Here is a 25,402-nt window from a genome sequence, read left to right as displayed (position 1 = left end):
GTTCTCAAACTCAGTCATGAACAGCAAGGGAATAGGAAAGGAGATGTTTTGCCCAACATTTGCAGTATTAATAGAAAGTATTGGTATCTTTCTGAACACGGAAGCTGAGTCTTCAACTGCTCTTACCCTCCTGGAGTTGTCTGTGTGAAACTGCAGCTATACCTCTAGCCTTACAGTTCTGTACTTTGGTGGCAACCACAGCTATGTTTTGAAATAGATGTCGTTGTAAACTTCAGGTAAAAACAGGCACATGTGGCCACTGGATGTCACCATTCCTTCATACGAATAAGGTCAGCTACAACATGTTTTGCATTTTCCAGGTTTTCCAGTGTATCGTGGCTACTCGGTAGTTACAGTAGGAAGACTGTGAATTCTTCCTTTGTCTTTGAAGGCGGTTCCAAAGTCTTTGTATCTTTAACGTATTATGTCAGCCTTCAAGATAAGAGAAGGAAGGTGGGCCTCACATGGGGCTTGATAAGGGTGTGCAAAGTGCTTACTGGTTGTAGCTTTAAGAAAAAGTAAAATAACATTTTTTAAACCTAGGGCAAAAACTGTGTGAATTTGAACCTTGTATGCTGTCTAAATCTAGATGGCTGAGCCAGGGTGAAGGGCATATCTTACCTCATGCTGACACTCTGGTGTTTAAATAACACACTCTGAAAGAAGGCATAATCCATGTGAAATGCTAAAATCCATTTTCTTGTTTTCCAACTCCAAGTTAAATCGTTCAGCGCTTTTTGACAGAACCCTTGCGTAGCTGCCGTCCTGTCAGTAACAGCTCTGTGTGTAGCACCTACCTCTGAAACAACATCAGTGGGGTGCTGTCATATGGTAAAGAAAACATGATCCCCTTGAGTAAACTGACTGGTTTATTTACCTTGTCTAGCCCCAATACTGATGCCTTGGGATAATTTCAATAAGAAGTGCATTCTGGAGGCATATTCCTTAATTTTAGGCTTATGACTTATAGGTGTTTTAGCTTGGATAGGCAGGTAAAGTGAGTTTCTTCAGAGTGCAGTTCCACATTGATTTCTCCAAATGCAAAGTTAGCTTAGAGAAACTCCTGTATTCCTCATCCCTTCTCAGTTGCACTCATGCAGCTGATCACATGGAGTCCATCTGAAAACTAGCTCAATTAAATGATCTGAAATTAAAAAATCAAAACAGTATAAAAGCTAAAAACTACCTGCAAACCACACCAGAACCACCACTGTACTGTTAGTGATCTGCCAGGAGATGAAAACTGAAATGAGCATGTTCATCACTTTTTCCAAATGCTGACCAATACATTTAGTCATCCTAGAAGAAAGAGCACCCAGAATAGTTTCTTAACCTTTTTGTCCTATTACTTGACGCTCAGAGAAATTTTCCTTAGATTCCAGGTAGGACTGACAGTTTGGGAGAACTTCTAACGTCTTGCTAGATGTTGATATATTCCCAGAGTATGCCCTGTGATTTTTTTTTTTTTTTCTTTTTCCCCCTTTTAGTGTCAATCTGTCGTTTGGCATGTATGACCTCCCTGGCTTCTGTCATCATGTTGGTGGTAAATAGAGGAAGTAATTGGACTGTGACTGACTAGTGTTGATTGCAGTTTTATACATGCATGTTGTAACTGTAGTGTGTGTGTGATATATGAAAAAAAAATAACGAAAGATGGTAGGAATCACTCAGGATTAATTTGGGATTTGTTAAGGTGGGGGAGGATCATAGAGAAGGAATATTTGAACTTTTACTGCAAGGAACAATCCAGAAGAGTGAATCTTTGAATTCAATAGCTGTTGATTTATATTGGCCACAGTTAAGCTCAACTAGATGATGCTTAAAACAGATTACTTGTGTGGATTGAAAGAGAGAAGGGTTTTAAATGTGGAGGTTGAGACCTCCATGCAGCCTTTCCTGTGTCAGTAGGGTAATGTTTTCAACTTTACACATTACATGACTGAAGACTGAGCAATGTTTGTGTGCTAGAGTAGTTGTAATTGCAGCCTGTTTTATCTCCAATTTCTGATAAAAAGAAAAAAAATAAGTTGCTAGAATGTTTTGACTCTTGTGTCCTAGTCTTTCTCATGCCTCTTATTAGGGCATAGTCTGTATTAGTATTTGCTTATATGAAGTGTTTCCAACCAAAGCAAAGTGGTGCCTAAATTGTCAGTTCTTTAGAGTCGGTTCAATGGCAAGATAGTGGTTATTTTGCTGTGGCTCATTTCGGAGCAGTGTTTGTCAACTAAGGATTTATCTGCCAAGTGACAAAAAACAGCTTCTGACATTTGAGGCAATTGCAGGTACATGAGCCATATTGCTGAAGTCAAAATCCTACATTGATCCTGTATTTTGGGATCTAGCTTCCTGCCTTCCTCCTTTTTTATTTTAAAGAGTACATGGTCATATAACCTTAGCAGCAAGCACAGGAGAACATGGATGCACAGAAACATTTGACCTGCTGAGGAAAGCTAATAATCTATTCAATCACAAGTTCTGTAAGGAGAAGTGAGTTATTTAATGACATCTTGTGTTTGCTTCTTGTCGTTTATATGATGAAGTCTCCTCTGGACTTTTCTGTTCTCTGTGGGGGCGTTTCAGAGGTGCTCCTGACAGTTAGGTTACCTTGGTTTGTTCCCAGCCCAGCAATTTTGAAACAGCAGTGTGGAAACAAATCACGTGTGGAATACGTGGTGAAGTTTGAAAAAGGCTTCCTGTAGTGGAAAGATAAGCCTTGATCCTCGCACTTGATCTTCAAGCAGTTGCCCTCATGTGGCAAGCTCTTTTAAGCTAACCCTGTTTCCTATTGCAGTACATCTGTGTCACTGGAAAAATATGTGTTTAGGAGGAATGCATGAGGTAGGCAAACCAGGTTACATCATCCTCAGAGCCTGTAAGGCCGTGACTGCTTCCTAGCTCATCTTGAATCTTGTTGAGGGAAATCCAGGTAACTTTAATGTTACTTTCATCCAGTTCATGCTCACAGAGAAGGTTGAGGGCTCTTGAAAACTGTATTCTGTTTATCAGATTTGTGCCAGGTGACATCAGGAGGAGGTAGGTCAGAACACTTGAATCATCTTTAATTCATGAAAGTAGTAACTTAGAGCACTTCTGAAGTGTCAGTTACTTGTGGTAGGAGTGGAATATGCAGCTACTTATATAGCCAACACCATAAGCCTTGCCTTTGTAGTTGCATATTAAAGTTCTGGGTACATCAAATGATACCTCAAAACTTGTTTGTTGGCTGGGGGAGAGGTGTTCGTGTCCCTTTGTCATAGGTGATAGTGTGATATGCGTTTATGCAGGAGCAGTACTGCACAAAACCCATGTTTGTTCAAGTACTGTGGAGAGCATCAAAACTCATAGGCATCGGTGGATGAGTGCGAAACCTCCATCTCTTAAGATTCAGGTGCCTCGAGGTTTTTTGTGCTTGTCATGTCATGGCATTGAATTAGTCTCATTTCCAACAGAACATAAAATAAAAATGGAGGAGAGAAAAGCGAAGCAGAGGTGGTATGAACTAAATAGAGTTCTGTAATTCTCAAAACTCACTGTTGTAAAGTAGCATAGACAGGGTTTAATGATTTTATGTATCACTGTTTTACATGTCTCCTTTTGCTTATACTATGAGGTGATAATGAAGTAGCTATAATTCCATTTTTACTTACTTTTCTTCTCTCTAATCTGTCATGTAAATCTTTTTGATACATGGAACATGAATCTTTGAATGAAAGTAATCAACCTCAGTAGCAGAGTACTCTGTGCAGTGACTTGTTGCCAGTAAGACTTTCCCATCCTCCAAGAGGCAAGCATTCAAATTACTGATCAGGTTGCATCTACACTGAATCAAACAGAATTCATATTCATGAGACTGTTTTCTCTCTTGGTGTATGCGTTGCCTTAACCAGGCATAAGTGAACTTTGATTTTTTTTTCAGGACATTTATTTTCTGTATTTTACAATTAATACCTTGAAAGCTCTGACCAAAGAAGAGGTGATGGTGAATTTTTATTGGCTTGAAGTAAGAGTCAGGGAAAGAAGAACTTCTCCTGTTGCAGAAGGGAAAGTGCTAAAATACAAGCACACTGTTTTCTCGCATTCATTTGCACATCCTGGAGTTCCAGAGCTGTCTGGTATTTCCTCTGCACTGCTGGTAGTTGTTCCTCTTCATCCATTTCAAAAAAGTTTGTTCTCCAGCCTGGTCCCCAGATTCCTTCATGTTGTTACCCAGTTCCTGGGATGGCACTGGGAGAGGTAGCAGCATAGGCAGGGTTTCAGAGGCTGCTGCTACTTGTCTGTGTTGCAGAAGTACCATAAGAGAAGATACAAGTTCATGGGCCATTGATATTTGCTTTGTGCTAGTGCTATTACCACTGTCATTTAAGCAATGACGTTAGAAAAGAGCATCTTTTTGTAGGGAAGAGTGATGCAAGGCAGGGCCTTGCAAGGTGACTTGGCCTATTAGATATTGGTAAAGAGCTGTTAAAATGTCCTGAAAATACAAGTGTTTATTGTCAAATAATGATGAACAGAGATCTTGAGTTCTGAGTCTTTAACAAGACGCAAAACCAGCAGTTCTTTGCATGTTGTGTATTCAAGGTGTATATTTTTGTGTGTGTTACCATGTACCATTTCTTTACTCATTGGAGACTGCTGCTCTTTGAGGCAGGAGAGAGACAGGTAAGGAAAACAGAGCACTGTGAGAGTAACACACCACACTCATGCTTGAAGTGACATGTTAAGTCACAGTAATATTATTAAATTGCTATAGCTAAAATAGGTTTGGGTTTGGGTATTAAGATACATAGCCAGTGGACCTGCTGACAAGGGACTCCAGTTGAAGACGTGGGAGTTCTGTACTGTTTTCATCCACGTAAAGTCTCAATGTATTGTCTTTCTCTGTAGAAAGATCTAGATGTGCATACAGCAAGTGCAGAAGAGGCTACTTCTGGTTAATTCACCTAGCTTTGCAAAATAATTTTTCAGGTTGATATAGTTAATTATACCCACCCCCCAACATTAAATGTATTCACAGTCCTGACAGGATTTGCACAGAAGACTGCATTAAAATATCAGAAGTCTTTAAGACCTGTTTTACTACTGAAAATTCTCAGTTCCACAATTAGGCACTATGTGATTACAGTACTTTGTCATTTAATTCCTCTTTGTTCCTTCTTTACTTTGCTAATGTATTCTGTAGCAAAGTACCTTATTATAAAGCTACTTTTGTTGTTTCTCTGTGTTACGTTCACATAGACTTCTATCCTGATCCTAGATATTAAAAGTGATACTCCAGTCTTTGTTTGTTTTGTTTTGTGGCTTGTTCTGTTTTGCCATTAATAAGTTCATATGTTTAAGTTGGAGATAACTGGGACATCAAAATACATGTAAACAGAATGGTTACAAATGTTAACACTGGCTTACTGTCTACAAATGGTTAATAAGTATTATTAATCCCTTAATAGGTAGGAATTCAGTAAGATCAAAGTAACATTTCTAAAAGATGCAGAGTTTTTAAACTTTCTGATGTGTAGTTGTTGGGGGTTGAGTTTGGGACTTTTAAATCTGCTCTTGGATTTTGATGGGTAAGGGACTAATGAGTTAATAGACTGCTTTAATGATGCAGATGGCACCTTGAAATATGTCCTAATGAAAATATTGACTGGGCAGAACAATGATATCCTTGTTCCCATTTATAATCAGAAAATGCCTTAGGCTGGAGACCATATTAATTAACATGACCTTAAACAAAAGTTTGACTTAAGTATTAATGCACAAATGCAAAGCCTAAAAGAAAAACAGTTCGGTGGCAGTTCACAGTCCCACTAAAGAAGTGTAGTTAAAACATCCACAGCTTTCTCATCCTGTTGGCTTCTCTGAATGCTTTAATTGTACTTCATACTTCAAATCTATTGCTGATTTTATTTTTTTCTTCTTCTCTGTTCTCTTTCAGAAAGATGAGGTGTACCTCAACTTGGTGCTGGACTATGTTCCTGAAACAGTATACAGAGTCGCCAGACATTATAGTCGGGCCAAACAGACACTCCCTATGATTTATGTCAAGGTAGGTAACTGGTAGATGTGATTAGTTGAAGAAGGATATTAGAAGAATAGACTCTGTGGATACCTCTTTTCTGACATAATTGGTTTTCTGAAATTTTTAGGAGCACATACATCTTGAGGTAAGGAAAAAAATGCTAGAATGAGTATTTGTTATGGGGAATGAAGAATAGAGGCTAGAGGCTTAAAGCAGGCATTGCTGATTTCTCACTTTACAAAAATCTTGGAATGGGTGGGGTAGACCATGTGGGGGAGTGTTTTGTTTTTGAAGCAGCTTAGACATACACTGACACCAGCCAGGTTAGCAGCCTCAGTTTCCTGAGATCATGAAGACACAATGTATGAAGATCAGGAACTGAAAGAGGGTGTCAGGAAGAATAATCTTGTCTTATCTGTTATCTTCCCCTTTTGCTGGCATATGACTAAGAGTGTGTGTGCTTTTGTTGTGGGTATGAAAGGCATATTTCTGTCCCCACTTGGAGCTGATTGACTCTTGTTTTGAAGAGCTACATGGGGTAAGATGCTTGTGTGCACGTTGTAGCCTCCAAACCTCAATTAAGTTTTCTGAATCTTTTGTCATCTTACACAAAGTGCTTAAAATGAATAAAATTTCATTTTTTTTGTCAAACATGAGACCTATATGGGACTCATAGTTCCATTTCGTATATTGTAGTGACCACAATCCACATGCTAGTGAATGATCCTGTTGTCACATGGCATCAACTTGGTAACATGGCATCCATATAACATTAAATGGAAATTAGCAACAAATATTCCTGATTTGTATTGATTTCTCCACACTCCCCTTTAAAAGTGTAATGCTTAATGTGAAGGTGGGCTTAAGAAAAAAACTTTAATTTGATTGAAAGAAGATGAAAGTTACAAAGGTGAAAGCTACAAATAGTAATTATTCCAATAACAAAGTCTTGTGGCATAACTGTATATGCATAAATTGTAAATGGCATGTCTCCACAATAGCCAGCACTGGTGCCTGTTTTTAAGAAAACACAGAATTTTATCATCCAGCAGTAACAATTTCTACTGCAAGATCACTCTGTTCTGTTGGTGGAACAGCATGTCTTCAGATTGTATGGTCCCCAAAATCCGTTAGCTTAGCTTTTGATAAATTGTTTGTATCTCTTGTCAGTACTCTTACCCTAATTGCTCTTCATTATAGGAACTGGGGAAAAATTGTCCCTGCTTGTAGTTTGAGAGAAAATTCTACTTCAACTCTTTCATCTTGCTGCATGCTTGGGACTTCCTATTCCATGTAGCCTGGAAGGCTGTTATAACTTTTCTGGCAAGACAAGCCTTTCTCATAATCCTGTATTTAAAAAGATGGTGTTACCTTGGTGTCATTAAAGCTGTTGTAAGTTTCCAGGCAGCTTGGCTACGCAAAGGTCAGATCATACCTATTTGTTCACTTCTGATTGATACCTAGGCAGGCAGAGAGCTTCCCTGGGTAACAAAGAACTGTAGGGAAGGTTTTCTAGTAATCTTTTTGTTAATTTTTAATGTAATTTCTAACATGCTGTAAGAAATTCTTGGAAATTTTGGGTATGCTGTGTGGAGATGAAAGGCATACTTTGTAAATCCCACATGTGTTGACTTGACTCCTGAAGTTAGAACAATCTTTTGCTTTTGCATTATTTTGCAATACACTTGCACAAGACATATTTAATGTGTCTAGATCAGACAATTCAGAAAACATATTTGTTTGCTTTTCTTCGTGAAGAGTTGTGATTTTCAGAAACAAATATGAAAACTGAAGACCTAGAACCAAAATTCAAGTGATTCTCTTCCCTTTCCTACCTTCCCTGCTAAACAAACAATGAAAAACAAGGGAGAGAGAAAGTGTGAAGACAAAGATAGCAGTGGAAGTGAGGCAAACATGACCTGATATCGCTATCTAGCAATTGCACCCCGTTTTACAGACCGTTAAAGGTCAATTATGGAGAATGTGCTTAAAAAGGAAGGCATGGAGGTGCATCTCCAGTACAATGTCCTGTCTGTAGCTTGATTTGAAATGAAACCTTGTGGGGGACACAACAAAGATAACAAATAAATTGGCAACCTGTTGTCAACCTTTAAAAAGGGCTTCCCGTGCCTGTATGACTGTATATGCTATACAGCCCTAATTGTATCCAGCAGCTCTTTATTTTCTGTAGCCAAAAGTGTGTAGCTCCAGCAGCTGAACATCCTCCCCTTGCCCTATGGTCTTGCCCTGTGAAGCTCTTGGCTTCGTAACATCTCCCTTTGCTGTATTCCCTCTCACTAAGGGATTAGCTGGCCTTGGAAAGGGGACAGAGAAAACTCTCCCTGAGCATACTGGTTTGCTGTGCCTTGCATAAAATTATTCTGAATAGTTGTTTTTATCTGCCTTCTCTTTTTGCCCAGAGATTTGAAATTAAAATGAGTCTATCCCCTCACCAAGAGAAACTGGGAGATTCACCCAAGTGACAGGCTGAGACACTACCATAGTCCTTGGGCAACATTTAATACATTGTTAATAACTTCATCAACTAAAGGGGGGGGAGGGGGGTGGGGCATTTTTTTAGTTGTGGGGTGGTTTTATTTTAATAAACTGGAATACTTTATTTCTATGAAGAGGCTGATTTGTAAAGCAAACTGCAACACCTTTATTTTGTGTATGTTTTTTATGACTGCCATTATTTATAAATGTTGGAAAACTGGCAAAATAATTTTTTTGGAATTGTGCTCGTTTTTGAAAGGGCAAGTGAACAAATTTGAACTGCATGTGTGGGTATGTGGCAAAGGGCAGGTGGGGAAGGTACGCAAATACCTTGCCCATCTTCACAGCACTAATATGCATTCAGTAGGGTCTTTTTTGAGTTATTTTGTTTTTCTTCTAATAAGAGTTTGTGCTAAATTGTTTACCCTGTTCTGACTGGGAAAGCATGCCTTACGCAATGTTTCTGTGTTGCAGTTGTACATGTATCAGCTGTTCCGGAGTTTAGCCTATATCCATTCCTTTGGGATCTGCCACCGGGATATAAAACCACAGAACCTCTTGCTGGACCCTGATACAGCTGTTCTAAAACTCTGCGACTTCGGAAGGTAAGTGCATCTGTGACTTGAAACTTGTTGAAAAGAGCTTCCTTGAACGTGGACCTGGATGCAACTTTGCAAAAAAATCCTGTGTTCCTCAGAAGGTCTTCATTTGTAGTTTTGAAAGAGAAATTATTGATATTCTATTTTCCTCTCAAAATGAATTCATGGGGGCGGGGGGGGAGCTGGAAAAGGATATCAAAAGGGAAGGAATTAAAGTTCAAGCTTGAGGTTTATGCAGGTATTAGAAAAATAAAATAAATTTGCTGTCACATAGGGAAAATACTGTGCCATGGAAAAATACAACCAAATATTAGGGTGAAATGTGTTTGGGGAGGAGAGAACAGGTGCAGTGGCATAGTAACCTAAAAAGGCCAGCATTACACTTTATTAGTCTACTTGTATGTACACCAATTCACTTAATATTTCAAATACTGTAGAGGCTCAAGATAAGAAGCAACACTTCTAATTGAAGCTCTTAGATGGTGGATGTCTGTATCCTAGTGTCCAATGGCACATTTATTTCCAGTATCTGTTCAAGTGAATCACTTTTAGAGTGCAGCCCCCGTCTTAGAACTGATACAGAAATTCTGGGAATCCACACTGAGACAGCAGACAGATTTCTCTGCGGGAAAGTTCAGTCTTTAGATTGTGCTATAATTTTCGAGACTGAAATAGTTTAGGGCATATATGTGAGAGGTCACGGAAGCTGCAGATGCTAAATTCACTTGCCTGTAGTGAGTGGGAATGTCAGATGGTGGGTATTCAAGCAGTGTGTTGTCATGCCTGATGCCTCAGGAATCTCTTCCTTGGCTTCACCTCACCAGTGCTGGAGCAAAATAGGAATCGCATTGAAACTCAAAAGTAACAATGCATAAAAAGGTGGTATGTTCTCTGTGTTAAGAATGGGAATTTGTTAATTGTAGTTTCTATATAGAAAACAGAAATCTGAGACTTTTTAAAACAGGCTAAATGGATAGTGGGAGTCCTTCCCTGAAGGCTGAGAGGAGTGTCTGGAAGGCTGGACGTTGGATTTGGCTGGCTTGCCACTCTGCTGGGTTTGGTGCTGCTTAGGTGAATGTCATATTTCTGAAAGGACAGTTTTGTCTTCCAATTCCTTTCTGTCTAACACTTGGAATTAAGAAAGAAGTAAATATGTTCATAGACTCATATTACAAAAGTAATGTGCTCTCCTGTATCTTTATTTTCTTAGATTCTTCCAAAGGTAGAGGTTGGGGCAGTACTGTGGGTTAGATCCTTTTTGGCTGATCCCTTGCAGTGTAAATGAAGCCTTCATGTTAATCATGGACCACTAACGTCTGACTACAATGGCAAAGTTTTTTTTTCTTTGTCTCATACCCCTTGTGTCTCATACCACATTCCCTTAAACAGCAAAGAGCCAGAATATTCTGATGGAAATTTAAAAAACAAACCAACCCACCCTCAGTTCTGGTGAGTATCCAGAGCTTTTGAACCTTAAAAGGTAACTACATTTGACTGAACCATATTCTGTCCTCTTTTTCTTTGTAAACAAACCTTTGTACCTAGCAAAAGACAACTGCTAGCCAAAAATCTGACCCTATTCATCACCTAGATTGTAGTCAGAATTTCCTTTGCTACGTCCAGTATAACGTAGCTGCTTGATGGATTGGACTGATTTCACAGTAAGTCATTGAGTCTGTGGCTTGCATCAGCTTAGAAGAACGGGGTACTTTAGCATTTAGGAATTAAAGTGCCAAAGCTTAAGGTTGGTCTGCACTGCAGTATTGTAAAACTATTTATTGCTGAAAGATTATTATTTTGTTTCCTTTTCAGTGCAAAACAGCTGGTTCGTGGAGAACCTAATGTCTCATACATCTGCTCTCGGTACTACAGGGCACCAGAGTTGATCTTTGGAGCCACCGATTATACCTCCAGTATAGGTATGTATGTGTATTTGTTGAAATCTATACCAACTCCGTGAGTTTTTATTCTGTAGCTAAGTGTAAAGGTTTCCAGTGTTCTCAGATACAATCCCCAGAGGCAGAATTTTATTGTAAATGGTCAGGTACAACTTCTTAACAAAATATACACATTTTGTAGATGGCTGCTGTGATTTCTATGCCTTTTGAGATTTCAGTGTCAGTTACATTAAGAAAGGGACTTTTTTAATGTACGGAGGGGAAATCTGATTTCAAACAAAAGAATCCACATAATTTTACCATTTAGTTTAAAAGTAGGTATGAGATCTCAAACCAGAAAAGCATTTTGATGATTTAAAATAACTTTAAAGAATAATTGTAGAAATATCAAGTACGGCTTCTGATATACTACTACTTAGACACAGGTAATTCTGTAACTTATTTGCTAGCTTTTAGTGGGAGGGAAAATGTGGCCTAATGATTGGCTTTAAACTCTCTTGACAGTTTTAATATAGTGTACAGCAGTGTCTCTGATTTGACTTATTCTGTTAGCTTTTTCTGCCCTTTAGTCATTAATTTTGAACGTGAAGATGACTTTTTTCTAATACCTGGCACATAGCTGTGTCATGGAAATGTTAGGGAAGCTGGAGTTTCTGGCAGAGGACAGGGAACAACTGGGTTTTCTTACAGTGGAGTCCTAACAATGAACAGCAAAATGAAGAAAAAACCAAAACAAAACCCCCCAAAAAACACACCCCCCACCCCCCCCCAATGAACAGCAATGTGTTGGCTGGTTGTGGGTAACTTCATTTATTTAATTTTTTTTTTTAAGTCAAGATATTCACTGGGCTCCTTCTGAACGCTAGTGCTGAAGCGACAAGATTTGGCTCCCAGGTTCCCCAGTATTGTGCTAAGCTTTTACCTTGCTTATGGACTTGAGTCACTTAGGCAAGGTTTAATATGTTCAAAAGGATTTAGAGATCATGATCAAGTCTTGGCAGAATATGTTTATAACCAGTTAAAGTATGTTTAAAATTAGTATGTTCTAACTAGTGTTAAACTCAATGGCTGGCTGGTTTCAACTCTGCAGTTCTTTCAAAAAAGAAGCGTTCCTGAAGACTTACCTGCTCTTGTTAATTTTTTTTTCCATTAGTTATTCTTCAGTATGTATTGTAGCAACACTTGCATTTATCCCCAGTAGAAAAAAGGGGCAGAACCATACAAAGTCTGGGAAAGGTATTGGCACAATAAAGCTAAAGGGGCAGAACTTACTTGACGGTTGGCCACTGGCAAAAGTGGCAGGCCCAGCCCTACTCTTTCTTGCCGCTGAATACCCTAGCTCTCTGTTTGCTGTTTAATATGCCAATTCAGCTTCAACTGACAAGAGACTTTTGGTTAGGTTAACTTTCTGCTACATTAGTGAGTTGAATCAACATTACTGGGTAGTCCAATAAGCAGCAGAGCTTAAGTAAAAGCAAAGTGGTGGGAGCTTGTGAGTGAGAGGAAGGCGGCTGCTCCCAGTTGACATCTTTTTGCCAGCTGAGAGCTAATAGATTGTCTCAGCTGTGTTACCAGAGTGGACTGAGACAACTTGTTTCAGAGGATAACTGTATAAAATAAGCATTTTAGGTGTCGCCAGAAGAGACTGCTTTATAGATAAGCCTATGAAATGTCTCTTGCTCCAACTGTATAATTACTTTAATCTTGCACTTTTTTCCAGACCCTTTTTAAAGTTGGTCTTTCCATTTTTGTTTTCTTATCTGCTAGTCTCTAAAACAGTTCTAATAAAAATAGCATTCTAAAATGGGGAGTCCATTTTCTACTTGCCAAAAACATAATGAATTTCAGTCATTGTTCAGACTTTCTTGCGCCTCCCAAGCCCCTTCTCTAAAACTTGCACAGAATAACTTGAAAATGAAGTTCAGCAAATACTCCTTCCTTCCTATCCTTTCCTCCCTCCACTTCCTTCTCAACAGAATCTTTGCATTTGAGAGCTGAGAAGTAATAAAATGCTTTTACGAACTTTGCAGTTTCCCAGAGTTCTGCAATATGTAAGAAATTCTAGGGGTTTAGTTTTGTGATGCTGCTGTTTCCAGTGATGGTAAACACCGGGATATTCCTTAGTTCTTACTAGATAGGCAGCAACAGCGTTTAGTGAGAACTCTTCCTTGTTTCACATAGGATTGCTCATCCGAACTCAACCAGCATTACTTGTACACCAACCAACAAGCACAGATAGTTTTCTTAAAAGAGAGGGAGAAGAAGGAACATTTAATTATCAGTACTTTATCCGTAGTTCAAAGTATTGGGAACTGTGAAATGCTTCAGCATTGTAATACTGCATTTTAAACCCTTTTTTTTTTCTTTAAATGTGGACATGCTTGTGTCTTCTAGTTCTTATTTTCTTCTGAATTATTAGCACAACAGCCTTTTCCTGATGTAGAGTCTTTTTCTCTATAGAAGAATCCACTTTTGGGGGTGGGTAACAAAAACTGAGCTTACATGTACGGTAGGGATCTTCACTCTTCTGTTCAAATGCACCGTCTTAAAACGACATTAAAAATAAAATTAGAGAAGAATGTGAAGCCAAAAAGTGTTCTAAATAGAACTTTTTTGTACGTTACGTGCAACACATCCAGCTGTTTTCCTAAGGTTTCTGTTGTTTGCTAATGTTACTGCAGGGCTTCTGATTGTAACACACTGCAGTATGGTAATTATTGGAAGTATTTCTGAGCAAGAATTGCTTTTTAAGCTTAGGCAGTGACACTGTGGTGGCCCAAGACTGACAGTACAGCCATTCAGTAGTTAGTCATCTGGTTAATTAGCACTGTAATCAGGAGTTGCATTAGGCTGTCTGGCTTCATCTAGGTTGTCTTTTAACACAGGAATTTGTCTTTGCAACATTACATACTCTTCAATGTAGTAGAAACTGAAGTTGGTTCCAGAACATGTCTTTTCATCCTGGATGTCACAACAGAACTGTAAACTGGCTTTTAACTTCTAGGATCTTGATTATTTCATCAAAGTGCATAATTTAAATTCTAACCCAAAAGGTCCCTTTAAAAATAACTCACAGCCGGGGGTAGTGCTTGTTGCACTTTACTTGTACTGCATTTGTGCTGTATTTAAATATATACCATAGTAAAAGCAGCATCAAAACACATTTACTGCAGTTAATGCCTCTGTGTGTGTCATCCAGCAGACCTGGGAATATTGTTAAACTAATGACGTGGGAAATGACTTAGTCAAGTTTTTAAATAATCCCTGCTGCCAAATAGTTACAAATCCAGGCCTGTAATAGCTCTGTCGTCTGCCTGTGTTACAACTTTGAGGGGGTTTTTTTCAGTGGTCAGGCACAAGCGTTCATGTCAATTGAGTGCCCTCAGCTTGTACAGTTTGGGCCTTTGTGCACGTTTGACTGTGAATTCTGCAAGTGTGTGCATGTCCCTAGGGCTTGCTGGGGATGGCAAGTAGTTTTGTTCCTGCAGCTGGTTCAGAGGAGGGTTTTTGTGCAAACCAAGCCCTTCAGCTATCCCTTGACAGCGTTTTGGCTGAAGCTTCTTCCTTGCAGGTCTGTGTTTCGCCATCCCAGAGTGGGTTGCTGGCATGCTGCTGGCATGCTGCTGGCTGCTCTGGTCATATGGGTGCTGCTGCCTGCTGAAAAACTGTAGGATGGCTGCCCACATTCCCCTACAGTGCCCTGGGACAAACAGGCGCTGGAGCAGGGGTGGGTGCAGATGTTTCTGTTGCCACATGATCCTCTTATATAAAAAGAAGCTGTGCAGTTAAGCTTTACCTCCAGAACATGCTTTTTTTTTTTAACTAAGTTAGGTGATGGGGCAGTGGAGGGCTCACCAGAACGTGGTGGTGCTTCTGGATAACAAGGGTCTGCTGGTTTTGGCCTGTTTTCTCCATCACTGCGCTTGTGGGAGTTGAGACCGTTCCAGAGGGAACGTTTATAGCCACTGGCAGAGAAAGATTGATCAGCGTGGCTGTATTGCTGATGTCTCTTGGAGTGTCCAAAAATAAGTATCATGAAGTTATTCATTCATTTTCCTAGCGAGCACTAAGACTGAGCGAGAGAGTATTTCACCTCAGCAGTCTGGAGCAGAGGCTCCTCTGGAGGCATGCGTAGTCAGACTCTCAGATTTTCTTGGGGAAGAACCATCACAAGGTGTGTCCCAAACCTGTTGCCAAACAGTGAAAAGTATTTGCCTCTGTGTCTCGGATGGCAACTTCCAATGCTGAAAATAAGCATGTGCGTTAATTTACTGAACTATTCTATCACCTGTCATTGTAGTTTCATCTCTTAATTGCAGAAGAATAGAGATACCCATGTTTAGTTTTTGTTCCAAATACTGGAACAAGTATGGCTTTCCAAGCATTTTCAGGTTTTAGCCTTATTCTGTTTCCACAGTCTGTGGAATCTGTGGTGGCTTGATGTGCAAAACTTGCACCAACATAGCCTGAGGGCCTGTAATCCAGAATTTTGCTCTCATTCTAACATCCCCCAAATTGTTCCAAACAAGCAGTAATAAAAAGCACTTTGGGCTCTGGCATTTGGCAACTATAAGCTGCTGATTTTATGACTTCCTAAGGCTGCTTTTCTAACTCCTGGTTTCTTCCCTGTTAGCTTGTTTCCACAGTTTCCAGAGCAGCAACTTTGAGTCACCTCCGAGATGGAGGAAGTCCATCAAGATAAAGGGTTAGTGAGGCAGAGGCGAATAGATGGCGGGGGGAGGGGGAGCATAGGAAGGTAAATGTGCCCCATAAAGTGTCAGATAAAAAAGTTCTTAATTTGTATCGAATGGATGAAAGCAGGCTGAACTTTGTTCTTTTTTCTTTTTTTCCTTCATGTCCTCCAAATAACAAGTTAGAGGAGCTGGAGCATAATACAATGAATGATGCTCGTGCCGTGAATAAGAGGGCCAGCTTCTCAGTTTGGAAAGGCAGAGTTTAAGATCACAAAAATTAAATTCAGGGACAGGGTGTTCTGTCACAGACAACTGGAAATGGCCATTGCCCACCTGCAGAATTAAAGCTAAAGAGTGTATTTTCCAAGTTGTTCTACTGCATGCCTCTTCATGAACTAAAGAGAGATTTTTCCTTTTCTTACCTTCTTTAATGCTGGAATGGCATTCAAAAGCAAGGTAATTATACAGATGATACTATTAGATAAGTTAATGTTCACCAAGCAACTGTGAAGTAATAGAAACTTAAATTAATCTAAGAAAAGTTTTGTAGTACAAGAGGCTATGTGAATTTTTCTATGCTTAAATTAGTGCAGGTAATTCACATGACAGTGGTATTTGTCTAAGTGTTCTTTAGTCTACAAAAGATATGGCATTAGCTACTATTATAATGTGTGAAAGCTATCTGAAATAAGCTTATTTGAAGGTTGCTTTTGGCTGGCAGCTGCATTTACTGTCCATATTGTTTAGGCTGCATTTCACTGAAGGTATGAAGGAAAGTAGCCTTGCCCGCTTTCTTCTACTTAAAATTAATATCTTTCAGTATTTTCTCCTAAAATTTCACATTGTCCCAACTAGTTTGGCATAAGGATGATTTGTTGACTTGTTTTCTGTTAAGGTTCTCTTTTACCTTGTTTACTCACTAGTTTAAATGTGAATGATAAGTCACATTTTACCTTAATTACATTGCATTTTTAAAAAGAAATAGTTCAGAAAATGCTTCTCCTCTATGGGAGCGGGTAGTTACACTGCAAGCTTGCTCTGAAAGATTATTAACCTATAATAGTTTGCTCTGCCTGTGCTAAGGTAGAAGAGGGTCTGGGAAGGAGCTATCAAAAACTGATATTAACTACCTTACCGCTTCTCTTCAGTAACATGTCTTTAAATATAGAATTTAGTACATTGTTTACTTCAGACTTGAGAAAAATGTTACCATCCAAATTTGGAAGATAAATTTTAAAATACCAGATTCAAAGATATTAAAAGGAAAAAAAGGCAAACTATACCGAAGCCAAATTTTAGTCCTATTAAAGTTGATGGCATAAATTGCATAAAGCTTCAGCAGGGCTGAAATTTCCCAATTTCTTCCTTATTGTACATTGCTCACCAGAGTCACATAAACACCTACGTAAATTGTGTTTTGTTGCCGTCCCTGCTTGGAGCTGCTGAGTTAGCCTCCGCTCTCTGGCTTTCGTTGAGGATGCTTCAAGCATTTGTTCACTTCCTTGCCCAGGGAACTTTGGCCAAGTCCTGATTTGGAAGTTGGTGAAATTACACTCGGGGAAAAAAGTTGAGCATTTTGGAATGCCTCTAGCTTATTTCACTGTGTGTTTAAAACGTTAGCAAGGAAAATCAAGGAAAATGAAATAGGCTTTTAACAAGGCATTAAATCACCCAATTTGGAAGACTTCATGACGAACAACTACATAGGTTTCTGATGGATTAGTTGTATGTTTAATGGATTAAGCCCATCATGAATACAGCAAGTATTCCTCAGACTTCCCCAGCTATTTCCTGATGACCTACATCCTTTCTTTTTCTCCTCTCTCCCCCTGTGATACCCTTAGGTTTCTCATGTACCTTCTGCTGTTTCTGCTTGGTGTTCTTGCTTGGGCAAGGACCTGTGTGTCCTTTCACTTGTTTGAAGCTGCGGTTTGGCAGGGTGGGAGCAAGCCTGGCACATCCCGCAGGCACTGAGCCCTGCTGTTCTCAGCAGCAGCACTGATGCATGCTCTTCCCACTGTTTCTACAAAACTTCTGTAATGGATTCGAGACTTCTGCCTTTCAGACTTATCTGGAATTGGCTGGTGGAGTGCAAAGGCATTTGGGGAGACTGGGAAAGGATAAAACAGCTCAAAGCCAACTTTATGGAGCAGCCAGACCAGAAGGTTATTTTAAAACAGTTTTAAAAAGCCATAGTCTAATTTGAAAAAAATCATGCTAGCATAGTTTTAGAATTTTAAAAGGAAGTGAGTTGTGAATGCTGACTTACTCACATGTCAGCTTTGCATTTGTGTATGTTCTGTCAAATACTTTTCCTTTCTGTATATTGTTTCTTTTTCAGTGCAAAATAAGGATTGAAGTTGTAAATAATTATTATAGCTTTGGGGTGCCACTTGTTTTGTAAGCTTACTGTAAAGGACTCAGCTTTTTAAAATACTTTAAGGTGCCTTTCAATAGACTTTTAAGTTGCAGTACTCTGCTTAGTACATTTAATCTATTTCTTCAATACTTCTAAAGAAATCTGTGCTATCTGTTGAACTGTTGTCTAATTTCCCATAAACCCAGTATGCATGGGATGACATAAAAAGTGAGTCTTTGCATCATCTTTTTGTTGTATGTGTTGATCCAACAGCAGGAGCTATCAGAGAGAGATGTTTAGCACTCGGTTGCAATTAGATGTTCTTCACATGATGCCTCCTTCATTAGTTGTGCGAAAGAGATCTTAGCACCTTGGTGGCCATATCAGCTTGTATTAAATATGACTAAAAGATCCAAAAGCGTAATCTGGTATGTTTGCTGCTTGAAATTCAAGACTCAAAGTTTGGATTATTTCTGGTTGCTGTTTGTATTGTAAATTATTTCTTTTTAGGATAAATCCTGATGCAGTGTTTGTGCTAAGGCTTATGTAAAAATGCATCCATTTGACGTAGAGGTGAATGATTTTGAAAACTGCAGTAATCAGCAATGCTTTTTGTCTACTGTATGTTCCAATTGAACCGTAGCTTTCTTGAAAAGAGGGGGAAGTATTCTTGCATAGCCCCTCTCTCATTTAGAAATGGGGGAAGGAAAAGTCTGTTCTAACTTGCAGATTATTTTGTTATTGATCGTGAATTCCTGAAAGTGTTTTTTTAAATTATTTTTTGCATCAGTCTATAGTGGTTGTGACAAAGTGATAATAGAGTGTTTAGAGAACTGTCAGAGACATTTTCCTTTCACAGACCTTTAGCCATACCTGACAGTATTGTGTGTATCCTGATTACCAATGGCGTAGTTTAAATACACTAGGGGAATAAGGTTCTCTGTCGTAGCATGGGTTATCTCAGGTTGGAACAGGCCTCAGGAGGTAAATTCTCTAGGTTTTGAGTTGTGGTGACGCTATTATTTCGTGGGAGAGGGTTAGCTTGTAAAAGCAGGCAAGAGTTCAAAGGAAGATGGGTGGAGGCTGACTGGTTTTGTTCTTTTTCCTTTTGGGGCATTACAGTATTGTAGGCTTTACAAATCATCCGTTACTGATTGCTTGTTTGAGGTTAGATTTTTTTAGTGTAAGGTTTCAGATATAGATTGAACAAATGATGACTTTTTAGAAAATCTTATGGTCGGTCTATTTTTTTGGAGAAGCAGCTATCTCTGCGTCTAGGTGCTATACTGTTACTGTGTTGAGCAGCTTAAACTTAGGTATTTGGTGTGCAGTTACAGCAGATACAAACATCTGCTATGCAGCATTTACTACATTTGCTTCGTTACATTTTTCATTTGAATTAACTATGTTTCAAAAGTAAAATGCTATATTCTGTAGTACACTTAAATACTACAACAGCAACTTAAGAATGTATTTAATTGTCTTATTTATATGTAAGAAGGCATACCTGTAATAGATTATGAAAACTTTCTTCATGTAGAGGAGTGACTGCTTGTGGCTTTTGGTATATGTTGAAAATTAGTTGGTGACTTCCTCTATGGATGCTGTTGACCTGATCTGTGAATTGCAGTTCTGTTGTCCAGCCAATTTTGCAAATGGAATTGGAATAAAGATTAGATCTCGATGTGACTGAGTTAGAAAGACTGTCTCCCAGATCCCTAAATGATCATGTACTGCAGGATACAGGTAATATGTGCAGTACTGGTTCATATGCTAGTATATATATGCTTTCAATGTATGGATGAAAAATTGAGTCTATTCAACATTCAGAAACAGTAAAAACATCAGCTCTTTTGGTGGATGATACCTACCTATGCGTAGTTCATGATCAATGTGATTTAAAAACAACATAGGTTTTGGGAAATTCTTAATTTTCAGATGGCAAATGTTCTCAAGTCTTTTCCCTACCAATAAAAGTTTTAACGTCAGTATATTATGGCGTTTAACATTCTTTTCCAGTTCTTATTGTCTCATGATTTGACTTCTAAGACTGTCTGCCCACCATTGCTTTCTGCCAGGTATCCGTGTTTTCTAGATTAACATTTAGGAGAGGAATGTTTTTTTTATTTTTAGCTGTGTTTATATATACTATTAAACACTGCAAAGAATAAAGTAGCTTAAAATTGCTGGGTTTTATATAAATGGCCCAATATGTACCTTTTAATGATACCTCTCCCTATCTTCCACTTTCTCCTTTTCAGATGTGTGGTCAGCAGGCTGTGTATTGGCTGAACTGTTACTAGGACAACCAATCTTCCCAGGTGACAGTGGTGTGGATCAGTTGGTGGAAATAATCAAGGTATGGAATTTTAACTGTTGTTCTGACTGTATTATTCTTTGGGAATCAGCATGAAAGCATGCATTGTTACCAACTTGTCATCATATATATTCTGTCGGCGTTTTACAAGGTGTTAGGTCTGTGTTGCAAGTAAACCGTGTTTGAAAACATTTCTTATGCTTTTTTGAGAACCTGATCTTTACTTGCCCCTCTTGCAGTCATGCATAATGATATATCATCTTTTAATTATATAGGGTTTTTTTCCCCTCTTAAAGGATTGCACTTTCAGTGTGCTTGGAAATAGTGCTTACATACTGAGCCAATATTTATTAATGTGTGATTTTTCGCTCTTTAAGAATCTGGCTCTTTTTCCTTTGTTGCATGCAATTAGTATTTGGCTTTGAAAACAGTGTTATTAAATTTCCTCGTGCCAGATTCTTCACATATGTGGCTGCCTTTTCTTCCTTCCTTCCTTCCAGCTCTGAGGTGAAAGGTGAGAAAGGGCAGTCCTTTTTGCAGATGGAGAATCAGGAAATGTAGGGTAAAGGTACCTTCCACCTGAAGAGTCTTGTTTTTCAAGTGAGGAAAAACCTAGTGTTTCAGATTGCATAACATTTATATATCACTTATGTCCAAACACATCTTGATTGATTTCATTTGGTAAGCTGTGAATATTCTGTGATTCTCAAATTAGAGGCATGGAAGAATAATTCATAGCTTAAAAGATTGGTGTCTGACTTCCCAGCACCCTTCAACTTCTGCAATGAAGCAAGCAAGATTTCTAGAGAGAGCAGTGTGTTCTTCCTCTGAATCTATACTATGCACTTAAGATGGGAGTATTACAGAGGCCAAGATGTGTGTACATGCTGTTCAGCTTTATTGATTTCATCACCACAAGGGGACTGTATTAGAGTTTCCTCCTTGGTTTTGCCACTTATACATGCATCAAGGTAGCAGTTATTTGTGTGGCATGCATATGAAAACCCCCTCAAAACCAAAATGTGTGGGTGGAAGAGTAGACCTTTGTACTTGCATCTGTTATTCAGTGGAAGAGCTGCTGATGTCTTTGTCCTTGTCCTACCACTGTATAACACCAACCAGTGCCAAGTGGTCATTCTCCTGCGTGGAGAACATGGGCTGGTGAGGCTCAGTGTTTCTGTGTCTTGGTCTAAGGTCTCAATGGGGTGTGCTCTGACCTTTCTAGACTCTCACCACGACTGTTCCAGCCTTTGACCATGCAAACCTAGCTTCTGTTATAGTGGGTTTCTGTCTGTCCTACTGGAAGTCCTCTAGTCAACAACTTCCCTCTGGAAGCTCCATGTCTTGCACCTATTTCTCCTATGACCTTCTTGATTTCTTATTACTGCCTTTCTTCTCAATGTATTTCAAGCTCAGCATATCCAAGTTGGGTCAGTTTACACAGGAAACACTAGTGGAAAACTAGAGTTGCTGTCAGAAGTAGGGCTGACGATGGCACAAATGACAATTTTTTTTTTTTTCCTTTTGAGAAGTGTCTTCGAGCAGTGCGCTGCTTTCTGCTACACTGCTTTTGAGAGATGTGAAGTAGTCTCTGTGAACACTTCAGATAGTTCATCAGGAGTTTGTGCAATAACTTTTGTTTGCCTTCGGATGTTTTCAGAAAGTCCTGTTTTGTTTCATGGTTAGTGTCCACAATCCTGAGAAACTACATCTAACGATTTTTTTGTAAATACAACTTTATATCAGAGTGACAGTCCTGTAAGTCCTTCCGTGGCTCGATCAGAAATCTGAAAGTAGACAGGCCTTATCAGCAAAACCATACTACTCTGCCTTAGCATTGCTTTGATTTTCACAATGTGGAAGTAAAATAATTAGGAAATGGATGTCCTCTCATCACTGTCATGCTTGCCAAGCAGAGATTGTGGCTTGGCTCAAAGCTTGCTAGAACCTGTTATTATCAGTTGGACACTTTCAGTTCTGCAGTACTGGAAGTAACCATCTGTGAACTAATAATTTTATAGCATGTATGTGCTCCAATTTTTATGGTTCTACTTTGTTTACACATAAGTTGTATTGAAGCAGATAATTACTTTAATAAAATTGCTGATAGCCTATGTACTGTCTGTGGTGTCTTTAATTAACACTACCATGAGTGGTGTGATAACTTTTATTGACCAATTCATAGCTGAATACATAGTACTGGCAAACTAATGTTATTTCTCACAACAGCCAAAGGAGTATCCAGTGTAAAGGCTTGAATTTCAGGAAATTACAGCTTGAGATTTTGATTTTCACCTCCCCAGAAACAAATTTCTGTGTCATTCCTTTAAATGTAGAAAGAGGGATACTGAATGATCGTCCACACCTGTGTTGTGTTGGGGTTTTGTCATCTTCTGTTAGATACGTAGCCCCCTACGTGTAGAAATTAAGTTAAACAAATGTAGGGATAACTCCATTTTATAGTAAGCCTGGTCTCTTCAATTAAAAAGTTACAGTATTGAGACAGTATGTTTTAGGAAAATCTGAGAGAACAGATGCTATAAATCTTAAAGTAGTAGTCACAAAAAAGGATATTCACTGAATTGTTAAGGAAGTATGATGGAAAATGTGAGCCTGAATATGTGGGTGCTGTGAATATTTTTCTGCCTGTATATTTGTTAGTGAGGCTGCATATATTCTCAAGGCAACACTGGAAGAGAAAATGAGTGCAGACTGCAGAAGCGGTCTGTTTTTCAATGCCCTTGTCTACCAAATCTTGTGTTGTGAAGTTTTGTATAAACTGTTGAGAAAAGCCCTGGCAGAAGGTTAAGGTGAGAATACAGAGAGAGTTATAATTGAGAATATTGCATTCAAAATCACAGCCATGAGAAATTGTCTAGGAAAGTACATGAACTGGTCAATGAGGTGCTTCCCTTGTAATGCCATACCGACCAAGTATTTCTCATAATGGGAGTAGAGGGAGAACAGCATGTTTACCTCAAATTTCAAGTAATTTTTCCTCACCTTTTGAGAAAGAGGAAAAAGTAGAAAGTGAGGTCCTCAATTTTTCTGTTCTGCCAACTGTTGGTAGGGATCTGTCCCATCTACTGTGTGTTGCTTAAAAGTGACCAATAATCAAATTGAGCAGATTTGTTCTTCAAATTTGCAAAGCAGTCTTGAAACATTCTGCTCTTCTGCACTCCCGGCATGATTGTTTAAATTTGACTTAGATTTGAAAGGTTAGCATAAAAACTGCAACCTGTGTTTATTGAGCAAGGTTGGGTTCTGCAGCCGCAATACAGTTGAAGACACATACGATTCTGCAGCGTAAAAATTATCAGAAATGTTAAGTCTTGGGCACAACATGTAAAATGTTAGGTTGTGTAAGATCTCGTTTACAATAGGATTAATTTAAAAAAATATTTTTACATATGGTGTCCACCTCTTCCATTTGCTGCCATAGAATACTACTATTTAAAGCTTTCATTGTAACACAGACTTATTTTAATGCTAGCAGGTTGTAGGAGAAGCAGAGCTGTGGGATCTGCCAGTTGTAGAACAGCAATGAACTTTGTAGAAGGTTACAGGTTGGGAGCTGTGAGCTGCTGTTTGACTGTCTTGGAGTCATGCTTTTCAGATAGCTTCCTTGGAACTGTACATCAGAAAATTAGCGGCAGAGAAAATGGAGTATTTTAAACTCCCAGAAAGGGCTATAGTAAAAAAAATATTTATCCACGAATTTGGAAATGCATCTGATGTTCATCACTTAAATTTACTTGATTCCAGTGCAGGAGAGGTCAGCTGGTTCCTATCAGTTCAGGATGACTGAGTCACAGTTGCTTTTATGGCATTTTTTGAGCCAAGATAAATTTTTCAGTTGTCTCTTCAGTTGCTTGCTTGACTTTGATTATTCAGAGTTCATTTCACAACACAGCAATTGGATGCTACACCTGGGTATGAAGTTTTTGCATTAGGCTGGAGAATGACTTCAAAATGCCATCACATTAAACTGGTCCTCCTTTCTCATGCAGTTCTTGATGACATCCCCTCGGTAGCTGTGTTCAGTAAGATAGAATTTCTGTCATGGGTTGGTCATCATGGCTGGTCCTTCCTGTGGGCTGCATGCCCAACATCCTTGGTCCCTTGCTGCATCGGAAGTGTTTTTGGCTTTTGCCAGATCTTGATTCGCTTTCAGCAGTTTTAACGTAGCTTCATTTCAAGCAGTCATGCAAGATCTCCATCCATTTGCAGCTGGAGTTTTTCCAGGCCTATTGCGTATTTGCAAACTGCTCCGAAAAACTCTGCCCATCTAGAACCACTGCATCACATTTGTGTGAATTAAGATAGTCGTCTTCCTTTTAGCTTCTTTTTCTCTTGTTTGTATTTCTTTAAAGACTGTCTTTCCATATGTTCTCAATCTGGCTGAGAGAGAGAGATCTTTGACCACTTACTCCTGACAAAATGATATTTGATATGGGGAAATACTGTCTTGGAGCTCCATCTGAAGAAATAATTTAGCCCAAGTGCATTCTTCTTGAATACTTACACTATTTCAGGAGAGAAATCATGTGCTGTGGTTTTTCCAAAGTTTGATCTTGAATGGTGACTCTTCCTCCTTATTTTTAGCTTTTGCTACCTATTCCAAATGTTAGGTTATCCCATCGCTGGGAATATCTCAAGAGGGTAACCCGATATATTCATTAAAATTCATTCCCCTGCTGGTTTTCGAGTGACATCTCCAGAGGCACGCACAGTTTCTGAAGCAGGCACAGTGGCAGTGTGGTTTCGTCAGTGGTTGCATATAGTCCCATCCCCGATGGAAGGATGAAACTGCTCCTTCCAGCAGCTCAGGAGGGTTGCAGTTGCCACTTCCCTATTTAAAATCCACTGTGCAAGTGGGATACCCCCAAATACAGCTCAAAAGAAGCAGCTCTTAGACCACGAGGGATTTTTTGAGACCCAGTCAGAGCAGACTCCCTAAATCTCTGACCTTGTGCACACAGCTTGCAGTGCAGCAGCAGTATCCGCAGGACTGCCGTGCACC

General features: G+C 39.1%; 1 protein-coding gene across 1 annotated transcript in view; it reads left to right on the top strand.

The window, feature by feature from the left end:
• Positions 1-5,833: 5,833 nt before the first annotated feature.
• GSK3B (glycogen synthase kinase 3 beta) overlaps positions 5,834-25,402 on the top strand; it is a gene marked incomplete at its 5' end in the record, with an annotated part of 53,255 nt that continues 33,686 nt past the window's right edge. The window contains 4 exons of the mRNA XM_009708848.1: positions 5,834-6,043; positions 8,987-9,117; positions 10,924-11,030; positions 20,324-20,421. Coding sequence (XP_009707150.1) covers positions 5,834-6,043; positions 8,987-9,117; positions 10,924-11,030; positions 20,324-20,421 — 546 coding nt within the window. The remainder of the gene's footprint in view (positions 6,044-8,986; positions 9,118-10,923; positions 11,031-20,323; positions 20,422-25,402) is intronic.

The sequence above is a fragment of the Cariama cristata genome, unplaced genomic scaffold (genome assembly GCF_000690535.1).
Source record: "Cariama cristata isolate BGI_N322 unplaced genomic scaffold, ASM69053v1 scaffold4971, whole genome shotgun sequence".
Classification (NCBI taxonomy): domain Eukaryota; kingdom Metazoa; phylum Chordata; class Aves; order Cariamiformes; family Cariamidae; genus Cariama; species Cariama cristata.
This window is presented reverse-complemented; position numbering and strand designations above follow the sequence as displayed.